At 37.5% G+C, this 17,106-nt stretch overlaps 2 protein-coding genes across 4 annotated transcripts; one reads left to right on the plus strand and one right to left on the minus strand.

The window, feature by feature from the left end:
* Positions 1 to 4,169: 4,169 nt before the first annotated feature.
* On the plus strand, positions 4,170 to 10,574 carry LOC141647317 (nuclear transcription factor Y subunit C-3-like). Of its 2 annotated transcripts, XM_074455448.1 has the most exons (4): positions 4,170 to 4,350; positions 4,603 to 4,655; positions 8,782 to 9,570; positions 10,303 to 10,574. In XM_074455448.1, exon 3 carries the CDS (start codon positions 8,783 to 8,785, stop codon positions 9,548 to 9,550), a length of 768 nt encoding a protein of 255 aa, XP_074311549.1. In that variant the 5' UTR covers positions 4,170 to 4,350; positions 4,603 to 4,655; position 8,782; the 3' UTR covers positions 9,551 to 9,570; positions 10,303 to 10,574. The 2 variants fall into 2 exon arrangements, with proteins under 2 accessions (XP_074311549.1, XP_074311548.1); XM_074455447.1 differs by lacking the exons at positions 4,170 to 4,350; positions 4,603 to 4,655 and adding an exon at positions 6,803 to 8,143.
* A 636-nt stretch (positions 10,575 to 11,210) lies between these two features.
* LOC141647316 (increased DNA methylation 2-like) lies at positions 11,211 to 15,578 on the minus strand. Of its 2 annotated transcripts, none has more exons than XM_074455445.1 (3): positions 15,306 to 15,578; positions 12,907 to 13,816; positions 11,211 to 12,140 (listed from the first exon to the last, which is right to left on the minus strand). In XM_074455445.1, exons 2-3 carry the CDS (start codon positions 13,796 to 13,798, stop codon positions 11,458 to 11,460), a joined length of 1,575 nt encoding a protein of 524 aa, XP_074311546.1. In that variant the 5' UTR covers positions 13,799 to 13,816; positions 15,306 to 15,578; the 3' UTR covers positions 11,211 to 11,457. The 2 variants fall into 2 exon arrangements, with proteins under 2 accessions (XP_074311546.1, XP_074311547.1); XM_074455446.1 differs by having other exon boundaries at positions 12,907 to 13,885; positions 14,024 to 15,315.
* Between the last annotated feature and the right edge of the window lie 1,528 nt (positions 15,579 to 17,106).

Consider the following 17,106-nt stretch of genomic DNA (forward strand, 5'->3'; position numbering starts at 1 on the left):
GAGACAATTACGTACCAAATAAGTTTTAATATCATTAGAACATGGTTCAAGGACGGATATCAAGTTTTTGTTCAACTAAATCCTTCTCTTACCTACACATTTCCCATGTAGTTTTTTTTAACACACTATGTTAATATTATGAGAAGACAAAGAAAGCATCACCTACAAAAATAGAATAAGAAACAAACATACATTTAACGATAATTCAATTAATCTTGTAAGAGGGTTTACATTAAGATAATATAAAATAAATCTACCACAAAGAGATATTAGTGGATAAATTACAAAAAACTGTGCATTTTACAATAAGATTATATAAATTACACAAACAAAACTCGTAGAACATACCTTATGTATAACGTAATTAACTGCACAATCCAACTTTGTAATAATAAGAAAATTGTACCATTCCCTCTGCAAAAATAAATCAAGGTGAGAAATACAAATTGACATCAATAAAAGTTATTTAAACAATACCAAATAAAACACAAATCTTATGTATGATATAACTTTATTTTTTTCACAAATGCAAATGATTAATAAAAATTATATGCAATGGAAAGTTTCAATAACATATGAATATGCCAAAAGGTTAGAAAAAGATGGTAAAAAATAAAAGTGCTTATTTTAAAGACTTTATTTATATTAACTTAGCATCAAATAAGGAGATAAATTTTAGGAGGGAAAATGAATCATCAAAAAGGAAAAGGAAGAGCTAAAGAGAAAATGAAGAGTAAGAGATGAATAAGGGGTCATAAACGTGATAATAAGTATTCTATCTTAATTCTATGAATGAATATTATTAATTAGTCACATATTATCAAATGAAAGTTTCTTAGTGATTCTACGCTGTCGCATGTCTTATACATATGCTCAAGGTAGCTTTTTTATATTATTGTATATAGATGACATGTAGATTATGATAGGTAATTTAGCATGCCTTTAAGTTAGATATATAGATTTTGTATTTAGATTATATAGTTATTGATTTTACATACATAAATATGGAGCAAGGAAAAATGTAATGTAAAAGGTTTGCATGAGAGTGGTTTATAAATTATCTTATGAAATTAAAATAAGACATATAGTTGATGGTTGATAGTTTGGCTTACTTTTTAATTATATTTATAGATTATTATTATTATTATTAAATCCACTTTGCATGAGAGTGATTTAAAAATTATCCTATGAAATTAAAATTATCTAAATTTAGTTTTTTACCATTAATTATGAGAGTAACTTTTAAATGTGGAATTGGTAATTTTTTTTTCATGTGTACTACTATGCTAGTATTTCCATGTGGACTATATTCTGACACGTCACAATTAATTGTTGCCATATCACATTTGTCTACGTGGCGTTTAATGTCTAGCCTTTTAATAATATTTATAGATTCTACTCCATAATTTATTACTAGTTATACTTAAAATAGGAAATATGTTATATCATGAAAAAATACCTCACTATTAGTTTTAGTGTTATGTATCCTCCTTAATAAAGATAGTTTTTTCTAATTATGGTGATCAACTTATTGATGATAATTGTTGTGCGGAAGCGTGAATATCCCGTGTTGGGCCTCTGCTGCATCTGTGTCCACAACCCATAATAGTACGATATTGTCCGCTTTGGGCCAAGCCCTCACGGATTTACTCTTGGGCTCCTTCCAAAAAAGCCTCGTACTATTATATTAGCCGACACACCATGCTACCACGAGCCATGTCTTGCACCACATGTCAGCGCCTGGTCAAATGAGTGCCCCCACATGCTCCTGAGCCTGCATGTCTATGTGTCCTTCTTGGGAATTTGCTACACATACATATCGAACATCCTCTGCATCCAACATACTCTGGACCGGGTCCGCCACTTCAGAAGTCCTAGAACACAAACGGTCTCTGGCATCCAACTTGGAAAGGACCCACCAAACCCGTGGCACCCATCCTGATAAGGGTCCACCTGATCAACTGTTCTAGTACACAAATGGTCTTTGTCCCACAAGACCTATGACTAGGGATGGCAATGGGTAGGATCTGGATAGGATCCTATAAGATCCAGATCCGATCCATATTTACAGGATCTGAAATTCCCATATCCATATCCGGATCCGCAGGATCTGGATTGGATCAGGATATATCCATATCCTTTTGATAATAAAAGAAAAGTCCCTCTTAAAATATGAAAATATTATTTCTGTATTTTACTACGACATACTCCCTCCATTCAATTCCACATGGCCATTATCTCTTTTGCACACTATTCACAAGCCGACATTCAACTTCAATTTTCTCTCGATACATAAGTAAAAATATATTCACGTGAGATCTTATTTTATTCGTCTTTAAGAGTACATTAAAAATATCTAACTTTTATAATTTTTTGCAAATACGTAACTAAAGATATTTGCCAAGTAAAAACCGCGTTGGCAAACGTGATAAAGCATAATGGCCTTGTGGAGTTGAATGGAGGGAGTAACATACTATTTTCCTTTATTAGATACTAATAATAGAGCTAAAGTTCTAAAAACATAAAAATAAAGTCTTATGAAATTACAATAACACTAAAAAAAAGTATCTTTTTTTAACCAAAAAATGTTAATCAGAAAAAATCATGGTTTGAATTATGAAAAAAATTAAAAGAACAAAGCATATAATTTTATTATTTGTTTAGCTGAACTTATTTTTTAAGAAAATGAAATAAAAATGGATCTAAGGGTAGGATCTGGATCTCGACCATACGATCCATATCCATATCCTTATCCACTGGATCTTAAATATCGCGATCCATATCCGCTCCGTAGGATCTGAATCTCAGAATTTGGGCAGGATCTGGATTCTGTTGCCATCCCTACCTATGACGCCTTTCATCCATTTAGCCCTGGACCCGGCTTGCTCAAGGACTCACCCCGAGCTAGGAGTTCCATGCCTTACAGTGTGAATATCCCGTGTTGGGCCTCTGCTGCATCTGTGTCCACAACCCATAATAGTACGATATTGTCCGCTTTGGGCCAAGCCCTCACGAATTTACTCTTGGGCTCCTTCCCAAAAAGCCTCGTACTATTATATTTTGTAGACACTTATAAAGATTATCTTCTATCTTTTATTCTACCGATGTGGGACATGAGTTTGCACCATAACAATAATAAATCATTTTTTAATTAAAAAAGTTAATGATCACGAATGTCAAGACTCTTCTATCTATGTTAAATTCAACAATGGGCGTGGACCGCATATGGGTTGGAGCTTTATTCTCAACAATCTACAACTTTTTGTGGAGTAAGTCTCCTGAGAGACGGTCTCTCAATAAATTTTTTGGGAGACTATTTTACACTTTTAATAAAAAAAATAGTACTAAAGGTAATAAAATATAGGTACAAATCATGATTAAAGATAGAAGGGGTACATTCTACTATGTAAATAGGTACGAAATTATTATGTCACGATCAACAATAAAAGGGTCACGGAAAACAAACATATGGGTACGAAAGATCTTTGAATTTGTGGTCGTTCCTAAATAGATAATCTGTGACATAAAGAAGTTTTTTGTGAATATATTAATTCGGTGCATTAATGTTGGTAGAATCGTACCTCGTGCCTATATAAATTCATCTCATTTAATACCGAAAGCACAAGACATACTAGTACATCTTTTCTTCCAAAGTTCCAATTAGTCTCCCTTACGCCAATCATAAATGTTTTAAATGTAAAACGGATCAAATACTAGTCTATATAAGTAAATGGAACAAATGTTTATCATTTGGGCATTCTCTAGGCATTTTAACCCGTCTTTTATTTAAGACAGAACGAGAACTCAACTCTACAACCTACCATTCACAAAATTTGACCTCAAACTCTATGACTCTAGGTTAAGACCTCTCCTATATACAAAGTACTCCCTAGTGTGTGTATTTATATGAACTTGTCTTGCTTCAGACGGACCATTTTGGTTTGAAGTAATAAAACGGAATTTTATAATCATTTTACAACCAAATGTGACGATTGTTAAAACAAGTTACCATAAACTGTAACACTGGTTGTTTCATTATGATTATGGTACATTTTATCATAAAATGGTCACATATACGATATGCCCGTTTGAAACTTCAGACAAAAATAGTGGCCGTCTCAAACATGAATTTGCGGACGTTATAAATAATGAAAACCAACATTTCTCCTGATCCGACATAAACACAGGCGTACTTAGTGAAGTTTAAGTCAGACCAGAATCGAACTCTCCTTTCCTCTGTTCAACTCCTTCGATCAAACTACATTAAAAAAACCATTTTTTTTTTTTAAAATTTTACTAAAAAAATTCAACAGACGAATCATCTGCGCATCCCTCCTCCTTCAACCTTCTGTAATTACTCTCTCTTAGTTTTCTTTTTCTAATTTTTTTCATCAAAAAATGATTTCTTTGGGCACCAATTATAATTAAAAACCCTAAAAAAAGTCGACAAAAAGTTGATTTTTTTTTGGTTTAAATTTATAACCCAAATCATGAAATTAGTGTTTCTACAGTATGTTAAATCCTCTACTTTATCTGGGCATTTTTTTTTTTGTTTAATTTGGTTGTGAATTTGAATTTAATTTTTTTTTTTTGTTGGTGTAGGTATTATATACTCTGAATACTTGGCAGTTGAACAATCTATATAAATTTTGCAGGTAATTTTGATTGTATCTATTGTTTTCTTATTTGTTATTGGTTTGCATGGATTTAGTTTGAGTTGAAGATTGTCAAATTGTAAGACATTTGTGGGATTATGGTTTTTTTAGTAAAAATATAGTTGTTGAATTGCACCATGTGTTTTGTTTATCTGTTACTCCCCATCTCGATCATTTGTTTATCTTTGTTGTTCTTTGGGAAGGGTATTTTAATCGAAGTTGAACAAATGATTGAGACGGAGGGAGTATTAACTGGCACTATATAGATGTATTTTGAATTTGGCTTGTTAGAATTTGTTTAAAGCATCAATTTTGAATTTCAAGGGAAAGAAACTTTGATTTATATGAATTTGTAACTGTATATGAGCACCATACAGCTGTGATTTCATTGATTTGTTGGTCACTTTGGTTCAGTTTTCTAGTGATTTATGTTAGTGTGTCTGATTTTTTCGATTTTTCTCCTTGTCAAAGTTGAAGATTATGAGATGATACTTGTATATTGTTTCGGCAAATATGCTCAACATAAAACATGAGTAATTGACTATGAATGTAAAACAATGAAGGGTTTTTCTTGGACCACCTCTTGTATTGTTATGATAATTCCAAACTATACTTGGTTTTGTTTTCTCTTCTTCTTTGTTGTCTTTTTTTATATAACTCATTTGAATAACCCGTCTGTAGTTTCATTTATGGTAATTTGGCGTCTTGCGATGTCCCAAGTTTTTTTTTTCGTTTTTATCATTTAACGTTGGGCGTCTTGGGACCCTATTTGATGCTGCCCTCTTGTATCTTTCTACTCCATGAATCTTGCTTTGGAAAGGCATAATCTTGTGAAAATTAATACAGCTTGAGGAAAATCTACCTTTTTTAACTTGCTGTGTTTCTTTCTATGATTGGTGCTTTTAATATTCTGTTTGGATGAAACTTATTTTGCGTCTTGTGAGTCATCATCTGCTGAACTTGGACTATGAAGAAAGTTTGCAGCGATGAGAAACGGGGTCTAAAGATTTAAGATGGATCTAAACTTTATCTTCATTGATACTTAATCTGGTTTGTGACTTCATGAAGTCATATTAGCTGGTTAACCTAAATATAGGCTGTGTGGCTGTCAATTTGTCCCGAAAAATTGACATACCATGTTGCGATTTATTGTAAAGTATGGGACTTGAATCCTACATTGGGTATATGGGGGACTTGATGTGGGGTTTCTGTAGAAACGGGCCCTTTCACTCTTTGAGCTAGCTTTTAGGGTGGGTTTTCCCATTATCTATGCTAGCGGTATCAAAGCTAATCACCATCTATCAATATGGCAGCTTTTGCTGGGACTATATGGGTCTAGCGCAAAGCCAGCGAGTGTGGCTGGGTGCGAAGCATGATGGAATATTACGATCCATTGTAATGTACTGGACTTGAGGTCCACATTGGTCTTAGTGTCTTCCATTCTTCAAGGGTTTATTTGGAAATGGACCTTCCACTTTTTAAGGTAACTTTTGGGGTGGTTTCTCCTAGCATCTGTATCATACTACATAGTTTCTGAGGGACGGAAGAAAAGGTCTCATCTGTGGGCTGGTGCTGAGTGCATAATGTAGTCAGTATTGATTTAGGATCTTTTCGAGTGATGAAGTTAGTGCCTTTGTTCTATTTGTCAACTTTGAATGCTACTTCACAACGAATTTGCTATCTAGACTTATACCTTGAACCGAATGCCAGAAAAGGTTGGTGTCTAGCTGTATTGCACGTGGTTTGTTTGCTTTGACTTTTTAGGTTTGGATGGAACTTGTAACTAACTACCCATGAGATGTGGTAGGCGACTTAAAGAAACAGTGATCATTATAGCATACGCCTCTTTTCCGTAAATGCCTCATTTGTTTTGGGCCTTTTGGCACGATTTTTAATATATATGGAGTGAGGGTGGATCTCACATTCTAACCAGTAAAATAGCGGGTTCATACTTTCAATTAGGCAACAAAACATGTCGCACGTACTAAATAAAAAAGGGGAAATTCTAAGAATGGGTCAAAAGTGGAAAATGTTACTTCCGCCGAATTAGTCTCTCTGTTTTTGACCACTATTAATGAAACACTAATAATAAAAAAGAGTACAATTGTGTTTTAACAGTTTAGTATGGATTTCTCCCTCCGTTTTTTTTTTTTTTTTTTTTTTTTTCCAGTTTTCAAATTATGTGGGTAAGGTGAAAAATGTAAAGAATCTAGTTAAATAGACGGAGTATTCATTTAAAAATGAAATATATCGTAGTTTGAGCTGGCAGTATCCAACATTTTAGCTATCTCAATGACGTACTGGTGTTATTTTTTTCGTTGTCAAAGAAAAAGTAGTTGACCATCTGTTTCAGAGTGATTCTCCCGATTATGGATTACAACACCGTGACACCAAACCATGACATTCTTCCTTCTTCTTTTATCAAAATTTTTGCTAGTTGGTGTTCCTTATGTGCAGTCCGCTATTTTCTCTCCTCCCTTCTTCCCTTTTCCTTTTTGGGTAAACCAAGCTCCAACATCGTTTCACAACTCCAATTCTCTTCTTTTACTTCTCTAGCTTTGTTTTTTCCGAGACTACTGCCTGTTTGTTTGTATTAGTCACCCCAACGTGTGACGATCTAATTTGGTGGACTATCAACTTGTTCTCGCACTGGACTCATACCCTCAAATAAACAAGACTCTCAAATTAAGACAAGATTGATGACCCCTTGGCAGAGTTGGGTGACTGCAAGATCAAACCTTATAAGGGTGACGTGGAGGATTTGTGTGCGTTGGCATGTTGTAGTCAGGCATATTTGAGTCTTCTGTTGCATTTATTAACTACAAGCGACTAGCAGTGTACATACATAGTTGCATTTGTCAAATTTAGTTATTTAACAATTATTTATTCCCGGAGAAAATTTATTTGGACTGGACTTTACAACTTAATTAGTCATTGAAAGCGCTTATTTTAGTTGGTTGATATAGTTGTTTGAGCTGCTCAGGACAGCAGAAGGCCGGAGAGTCGGAGACATATCCCGTACCTGATGGATAATTTAGTGCTAAAGTATTCCATCTTTCGCTTTTCTAGGGGAATTTACATACCATCTACCTTCCATATGAGTAGGACGTCCAAAGTTTGCACATATATGGAAAACATCAGCATATATTGTTTGACAAGTTATCGTCGGACTGGAAAATTGTTTGATTTCACGTCCCGTTTACCCTGTCTGCTTCAGTGTTTTTTTTTTATAGGTGTGCATTGTTACTGGTCTTAGTAGATTTAGAGTATGGGCCTATTAAGATCTCATATTAGGTGGTGAGATTGGGTTACCGAAATTTAGACCCGTCCCACTTTTCATTACTGTTTAGGTTCGCACGACTATTTATTCATTGTTTGCCATAGGGTTTGTTTTCATCTCCATCACATAGCCGGAAAGTACATTTACATTGCTTTATTGATTTTTTTCCCCTCGTTATACCAGTCATGCCGGTTCCTATTTTACCCAAGTAAGGCGCTTCATTTTGTTTTTACTCCTGTGCGACTTTGCTTCATTTGCTAAATCTTTTGAAATTGTAGAAGATCTGGAGGTATTGAAATTTTGTCCGTTCACCATTTTGATCTGTCACCTCTTCCTTCTCCTGGAATACGTTGATTGAAATTTCATTTTCACAAGCATTCTTTGGTTCTACTTGCAATCTTGACAATACGCTCCACACTTCCACTGTAAACTGTTTGGCTGTTTCTTCTGCCCCCTTTGGTATACATTGATTTAAATTTTATTTCCATGTTGAAAGATTCCTTGCTTTCTTCATTCAATCTTGACGGTTTATATTGAGTATTAATGATTTATAAGATCATGGTGAAGGGGGTGATCTGAGATGCTACCATTTGAAATCTGTAATAGAATTTCACGGTATGAGAGGTTTTTGTCACACCCGACCAACACAACTATATCTCTTATGTAATCAGTAACGATATGGTGGCATGGTGCCACCGGTTCGTACAGTCACATACATTATCGGGATCCGCAGACGAGACATTTTAAATACACGTGAGAGGGTGATACTGAGTACCACCTGATAGCACTTTTGTTTTCCTTCAATCATTTTATTACTTTTACTTATTGTGTTCTTGTGAGTTGCAGAATGGACCAGCAAGGTCATGGTCAAGGTCAAGCCCCACTAGTGGGATCAGTGAGTGGTGCGGGCCAAGTTCCTTATGGCGGGCCATACCAACCAAATCAAGTTACTGGGTCACCTGTGGTTGCACCCGTGGGTGGGGCGCAGCCTCAGATGGCTCAACACCAGCTAGCATACCAGCAGATTCACCACCAGCAACAACAGCAACTCCAGCAACAACTCCAGGCATTCTGGCAGAATCAATACCAGGAAATTGAGAAGGTGACCGACTTCAAGAACCATAGTCTTCCCTTGGCAAGAATCAAGAAGATCATGAAAGCCGACGAGGATGTCCGTATGATCTCAGCTGAGGCCCCGGTCGTGTTCGCCCGGGCCTGTGAAATGTTCATTCTCGAGCTGACTTTGCGTTCCTGGAACCACACTGAGGAGAACAAGCGGCGTACTCTACAGAAGAACGACATCGCTGCTGCTATCACTAGGACCGACATCTTTGACTTTCTGGTGGACATTGTCCCAAGGGAGGATTTGAAGGATGATGTTCTGGCCACTCTGCCTAGGGGGCCTGGTATGCCCGTAGGGGGACCGGCTGATGCCCTTCCTTACTATTATATGCCGCCAACTCAGAATCCTGCTCAGGCTGGAGCTCCTGGGATGATGATGATGGGCAATCCGAATCCGTATGGTCCTCCTCAGTCCCAGGCTTACATGGGTGGTCAGCCAATGTGGCCACAGGCTCCATCGCAGCAGCAGCAACAATCTTCTTCTGATGCTTAATGTAGTCTGAAAATCTAAAGGTTAGTGACTATATTAACTATTTGGCATATTGCACAATCTCCTTACAATCGTGTCATTGGATGAACTAATTACTTTTGTTCATATTCAAAGAGGAAGTTGCTTTCCATAGGAGATTTCGACGTCTAAGTCCATTTTGAATGAGAGCCCAAGATATTTTGTTAGCCTGAAATATCATGGACTAAATCAAAATGGCTAAAAATGCCTACAAACTAAGGGTTAGCTAGAAACTTTTACATTTTTGCCCAGGAATTATGCGTATGTGTGAATCCGTTTACATTGTTTGGAAGTAGAGCCTCTTCCGAGGCAATGGGTGTAATGATAATGCGCTTAACCTCCAAATGTGCATGATAGCAACCCGATATCTTCCCTCGGTTTCATTTCTTAGCTAAACACTGCCTCTTCTTTGGGTTTGGACTATAATTGAACAAAACAAAATGACCCACAAAAGTGACTACTCTTCTACTGTTAGTTGAGTAGCATTGATCCGATGGGAAACTTGATCTAATGTGTTTTGGGTCATCTGGAAGTAGTAGTTTTTTTTCCGTTGTTTTTAAGGCTGCATTAATTACCCCCCTAGCCTACCGTTTGTGGAATTCTTAAGACACTAGGATAGTTTTCATTGAAAGTATTGATCCTTTATCATGATGTGCTTTGCTTCGTTTTCTCTTGTTGATCATCAACTACTTCCGATTATGCATATCATTACTAAAGAAGCATTTTCTTTCTTATAGCTTTTGGCAGATGGGAGCAAGGATGCTGAGATGAAAAGCTGGGTATACAGCAGGAATTCTATGCAATCAAGGGACCTTCATAGTTCTTTTTGCTTTCTGTAGTTCTGTTTACTTTCAATTTTTTGCGAGGTACCTTGGTTTTGGATGACTGTCAATAGGGTTCCGATATTTAAGATTTGAAAACAGTAGATCTTTTAAAACATCTATGAAACATAAATTACTAAACTAAAAAAACCTATATTTCCCTTTGCTATTATGCTTTCTCTGAAAAAGTTTATGCGTTTGTCAGTAATGGTTTATGATATCTCCTTTCCCTGGACAAAAATGTCTGTGTTTGTATCACCTCTCTATCCCTTTTGCAAAATGTCAGGAATGACAGGAAGCTCCTGTTATTCTGGTGCAGTAATAGGACATATCGGAGATTCCGAGGGTGAATTACCATGGTGAACCTGGTTTAGTCTTTACTAGAAAAGCCTAGTTAGCCACTTGAAGAATAGTCAGATCAAGGTGAACCTGGTTTGGTGGTGGTGGTAGATGAGATGAAAGTACGACATATCCAGGATGATTTACAGTTCTTTGATTTGAGTGACGATTTGACGAATGATAGCATGAAACAAAAATGCTCACTGTCATTTTGTGGTTCTTTTATTAGCATTTAGCCATCCGTTTCTGCAAGTATCTATATCAATGTAGTTTTCATCATGCATTTTCCAGGAACAACTCGGTTGCGCTTCGTTATTTGGAAACGATTTCATATAATGATACATCTAAACCAACCCCTTGACTCTCCATAGACGAGAACCTTTGAGAAATGGTTTATAAGAAGTTCTCATATGAGATAGACCTTTTTCTCAATACATCTATGGAGAGAAAAAGTTCAGGTGTCATGACAACAAAGCCGAAAGAAACATACAATATGTAACACACCCCTTTAGTCTCCATTATACGCCTATGTTGCTTATGGCTCATACACATACCGAAAATATGGCCATTTGTTCTGGTTTTATGCCAACATACAGACAAGAGAGTCACAACATCGTATACAGTCTGGTTAATATTTACATGGTAGTCTATGCTAATATCTGTCAGAAAGATATCGACAATTTACATTGAAGATTTAAAGTCAAAAGTTACTAGCAAGCAATTTATTGGTGATCATGAGGAAGTTTCCTTTGGTGTTTCAGAGAATTGCTTCGGCGGAGTTTCCTTTGGTGCTTCGGAGGGTTGCTTTGATGTTTCGGCAGGTGGCTTTGCTAAAGTTTCCTTGGGTGTTTCAGAGGGTTGCTCTGATGGAGTTTCCTTTGGTGCTTCTGAGGGTTGCTTTGGTATTTCGGCAGGTGGCTTTGGTAAAGTTTCCTTGGGTGTTTCGGAGGGTTGCGTTGGTGGAGTTTCCTTTGGTGCTTCGGAGGGTTGCTTTGGTGTTTCGGCAGGTGGCTTTGGTAAAGTTTCCTTGGGTGTTTCGGAGGGTTGCTTTGGCGGAGTTTCCTTTGGTGCTTCGGAAGGTTGCTTTGGTGTTTCAGCAGGTGGCTTTGGTGGAGTTTCCTTGGGTGTTTCGGAGGGTTGCTTTGATGTAGGAATGTTGGGTGTGATTGGTCTTGAAGGTTTGCTTTTCATCACAATTCCCTCGAGGATTGCACTAGTACCGAATGTCCCAGAGAACTGCTGAGGGTCGACGGGTCCCGGTAAGTGAAAGGAGATTGAAAATGGTCCAGGCGGACACAGGTTTCGTGATTGCATCACGAAGTCTTGGGAAAAGCGATTGACAGTTGTCTCTCCGGTGACGGTTTCTCCCTTTATCAGTACACGACCATCGCTTTCGACCTCGCACTGAAAAGCCCCTGCACATCCCCATATTCAGTCAAAATCATGTGAGTGAAGAAAAACTGTAAGTAATAGTTGGGTTGTTACCACACCTAGCAAACGGGTCATATACGGGTTTGTTTTTGGTGCATTATTATGGGATCATCTTGGGTGGTTAATTATGGGGTCAGGGCGTTTCCCTGATGTTTATAAAGGTTTTCTACGCTTTATACGTATGTGGGGAGTTCCATGTTAAGTCATTTAGGGTGAATTGATTTTGTTATTTTGAGCCCGGTGTTTCCAGTCGTGTCAGCTCAGATTTGGGTCATTGGGTTATTTTGTTCAGGTCTCAGGTTAGGTATTTGGGTCATGGGTTAAGAAATATACGCAAGTCTCGCCAAATCTAGTTGACACACACAACTGAACTTGCAAAAAATAACATGGGGAGGAGTACTATAAACCGGTTGTTAGTTTAAAGGGGTTGATCAGAACCCGATTGGTACCCTCTCCATTTCCTCTCAACGATCAAGATTTCACCTAACGGCGATCTAACGGTCTTGATTTTATGCCCAAAAATAAAGGAAAAAGGCATAAAAAGAGAAGTATAGTATTATATTATCTTGTGAGAGGAAACAGACTCTCTTTTAAGAAATGGAGAGGATCCAAACTTGATCAGAACAAATTTGGGAAAGACCTTTTGCAGGGAACTTCAGGTCTCAGACTCGCACCATTACTTACCCATAAGTAGGACTTACTAAAAAAAATAGCTCATTGATGTGAAATAAGATGATATAAGCAACTCACTGTTCTCTCTTTTGACTCCTGGAAGAGCAACTCTGAACAAGTATGAATCTTGAGATTCACCAATATCCATCAGGCCAATAGCAGATCCGACGATCCCCTTTGCCGCACTGCCTGTTAATGCATATGCATTTTTCGCTATGTCGACGATGCTGTCCAACTCCTGCCTAGTTGGTTCTGAATTAAGAATGACTATACCAGGTCCATGTCTAATCTCAGGTTTCAAACGCTTCTCTTCAGAGGGCTTAAGAGCCAGTTCATTTGATTTTGCTGCACCATTACAGTCTACTGGTTTCTTCTTCTGCAAAATTTCAGTCAACCGCCGTTTCCTTTGACTCCCACGAAAGTATGTCACAATTGGCACGTCGTCCGAGTCCTTATCAGCAATTTTCTTGGTGGGAGATTTACCATTTGGTACTCCTTTTTCGACACTTGTTTCTACAAGGAGATTTTCCAGCCTGGACAGCCTCTTGAACTTCTCAATATCCTCTTGTTTGATGTAGAAAAAGGCTGGTTTTCTGATGTACGTCACATTAGCAATGCTTTCGTTGAAATACTCCATTTTAGGGTGCAAATGGGGAGGAAAGAGTGAGGGAAACTGAGGGCGGTCCCCTTCGCCTTCCTTAGACGGGAAGTCGCCTTGGATGAACTGGTGTAGCAAGGGAACTTTTACGACAACTGATTTATCGGCTTTCCTGAGAAGGTAATAGTAGATTTGCTCGATTTCAGATGTTTTGATGGAGGAACCTGCAAGTTGCTCGAGTGTATATGAAGGAAGGCCTTCCTCTATTCTTTGTAAAGCAGACCTTTTTATTCTCTCCCCCTTGAGATCCGGGCCAAAATATGTGCCCATGATGAAGTACAGGAGAAAGTAACAATCATCACACGGTATCATCTTGAACCTTGTTCGACACTGGATTCACATACCAATAACAAGATCATATTAATCACATATCTAACTGAAAATCACATCCTCACTTATCTTCGCACACAAATTCTTAAACGAAACAAAACGTTCTCACACAGTTTTTTGCGAGACAATTACCATCTAATTATACAGTCATACATCACCATGATTGACCTTATTAAACAACTCCAAAGAACATTTCCGCAAGCTTACGTTCTTTCAAGATCAAAGGAGAAGTTTCACATACGATAATTGGACCTAAAAAACGGTCCATTTTTCATCAAAGTTGTAGTTCAGAGTACATTACAATATTACATCCATCAATCTGACTGTTGTTAAATGTTATTCCATGGATCAGTTCTATTAAAGGTCGTCACTTGTCCGGAAACAGTCTAGCTAAATTCAACAAAGCTGTAGGGTTGTGATATTTGATCCACTTACTCGACAGTAGTCGAAACTGCAGAAGCCATTGAGGATTGGGGGTAATATTATTCTACATCCCAAACAGTTTGCAAATACCCTTATAGAACACTAAATAAAGCCTCTCATACTGAGTGAACAAAGAATAGTAAGATCAGTGGTGGAACTAAAGGGGGTGGGGATACTGGTTGAACGAAGAATAGTGAAATCAGTGGCGGAACTAAAGGGGGCTACTGGTTGAACAAAGAATAGTGAAAACAGTGGCGGAACTAAAGGGGGCTACTCGTTGAACGAAGAATAGTAAGATCAGTGGCGGAACTAATGGGGGCTACTGGTTGAACGAAGAATAGTGAAATCAGTGGCGGAACTAAAGGGGGCTACTCGTTGAACGAAGAATAGTAAGATCAGTGGCGGAACTAAAGGGGGCTACTGGTTGAACGAAGAATAGTGAAATCAGTGGCGGAACTAAAGGGGCTACTGAAATCAGTGACGGAACTAAAGGGGCTACTGGTTGAATTAAAATAGTGAAATCAGTGGCGGAACTAAAGGGGGCTACTACGCTAACACGATTTTATTTTATTTAATTTTATCTTACGATATTACTAGTTTGCCCCTACTCGGGTTTTACGCGCCCTTAACTTCAAATCCTGGTTCCGCTACTGAGTAAGAATGATAAATCAAAAAGTGTGATTTTTTTTTTTGACAAACCCTTTATCATATTCACATCAAATACTAACAGATAATCTACTTCTCCAAAATCAATTGACAATTTCCAGAATTAACACCCACAGCTTCAGAAAAAAAGGTAAGAACAACAATAATCAACACAAAAAAGAGAAATCATGCAAATGTAAACAACTGGGTCAGCTCAATTTCCACAAAAATCCAATCTTTTTTGTAATTAAACATAGGGAAATTAAAATGCAAATGAATTAAACCCGTCTTAACTTAAAGACAACTCTCACAACAGAGTAAAATAGAGATACAAATTAAAGGAGATTGTGAGACGTCTTAAGTTAAGACGGTCTTAAGCAAGATCTATTGAAAAAAGAGAGAGAAAAAGAAAAAGAGGCACCTGGGTTGTTGAGGAAGAATGAGGGTTGAAGTGAGACAGCAGAAATGTGGGTGAGTTACAGAATTACAGTGGATTTAAGTCATTTAACAGTGCATTATTTGTACATGAAATGTAATTATTTACAGTAGTAGATAGAAGAAAAGTTGCAGTAAAAAATTAGATCATGCAAGTGATGCAACAAGCCTCTTGTATTTGTTGACACATGTGATTAGTTGATAATAAGAGGCAACTAAGCATTGGACATCTTGTTTAGGTGGGTTGTTTTTTTTACTTGTTTTGGAATTGGGAATGTGGGTTGGTTCATGGAGAAAATAGATGATGGTAAAGGTTGTTTGATTGTTATGATAGGTGTTATTAATTTTAAAAGTTGTAATCTTGTTGAAAAACCGTTAATCCGCGACTATGCGCGAAACCGTTAATCAACGATTATGCGCAAAAACGAAGAGCGGAGATCGAGATTGGGCAAGTCATTAGACGAATTCTTTAATCCTTGTACGTCGTAAGTCATAACATGTCAATTGTCGTTGTGTCATGCTGATTAAAGGAGATATAAGGTTAGAGCGGAAATAGAGATTGAACAAGTCTCTATACGAGTTTTTTAGTTCTTACAATCAGCTGTTATTATGTCTTTAAAAAACGTACTTTGTACTTTGTACTCCCTTTTATCCAAACCAAAGATAACACTTGTTTTTTGACATTATTCATGGTCGTAGGGAATCTTTGATATTGTTCTTAATCTATAAGACAAAATATAGTCATGTGAGATCTTGTTTGATTTATCGTCATGAATGCTAAAAGAATATCAAATTTCTATAATTTCTAATAATTTGTAACTAAAGATATCCGTGTTGTAAAACGTGTCTCGACAAGTGTGATAAAACAATTATTACATTTGGTTTGGATGAGGGGATATTTGATAAGTCATCAATACTATATATTAAATCCAGAAACCAAGGGACTTCAATGTAATTAAAGAAAGTTATACAAATTAATTATACTATATAGTTTTGTTTCGGGTGTAATTCCAGAGCAGATATTTGTTACCACTCGTAGCTCGTAGAATGACGTCTTTGCTTGAATCTTCCTTCGGTCTCCTGAAACGATGAACAAACTGAGGGCTTGGCTTGGGGCCGAGCGAACTCACTCCGACGCTCAAGTCAGTAAACTTATGGGATAAGTTGTTGTTACTTGGCTAAATGTATATTGTAGAGAGATAAGGAAGATAATACCAGATGAATAGTGTTTCTTAGGTTAAAATGTGGATCCTTTCCTCAATGAAGGTTGAGGAGTATTTATAGACTTTCACCTTTTGTCACGTAGTGGCCAAGTGGCTAGCAGGTGGAAAGACCGTTCTACCCTCGGCCGATGGACCTATGACAGGCCGGCCGAGGGTTCTTGGATATGAGTACGCGGATATGTGCCCCGGCTGGCAGGTTGCCATGCCGAGACCAGCCGACAGTAGATGGATGGGTCGATCGGCTAAGTTTGTCCAAGTCGTTGACTTCTTTGTCGACATCTTTGACCTTGCTCAATATGTTGACTTGGTCGTGATGCGAGAATATGCCCCATCAATTTGCCCCAGCGTAGTCTATCCGTGGTATGGGCTCCGATGTATGTTTGAGCGTGTATTCTGCGTAAGTAATTTGTCCAAAATTTTAGATCGGCTTCTTCTCTGCGTCGGCTTCTTCTCTATGCACTGGTCTTTCTTAGGCCGTATCCGTATCCCCCTCCACATGGATGTGTAAAGGGCATCCGATGTGGAAAAGAAACCGATTTGGCCGAGACCGGGGTTGAGAGAGCG

This window comes from Silene latifolia, chromosome 3, assembly GCF_048544455.1.
Source record: "Silene latifolia isolate original U9 population chromosome 3, ASM4854445v1, whole genome shotgun sequence".
Classification (NCBI taxonomy): Eukaryota; Viridiplantae; Streptophyta; class Magnoliopsida; order Caryophyllales; family Caryophyllaceae; genus Silene; species Silene latifolia.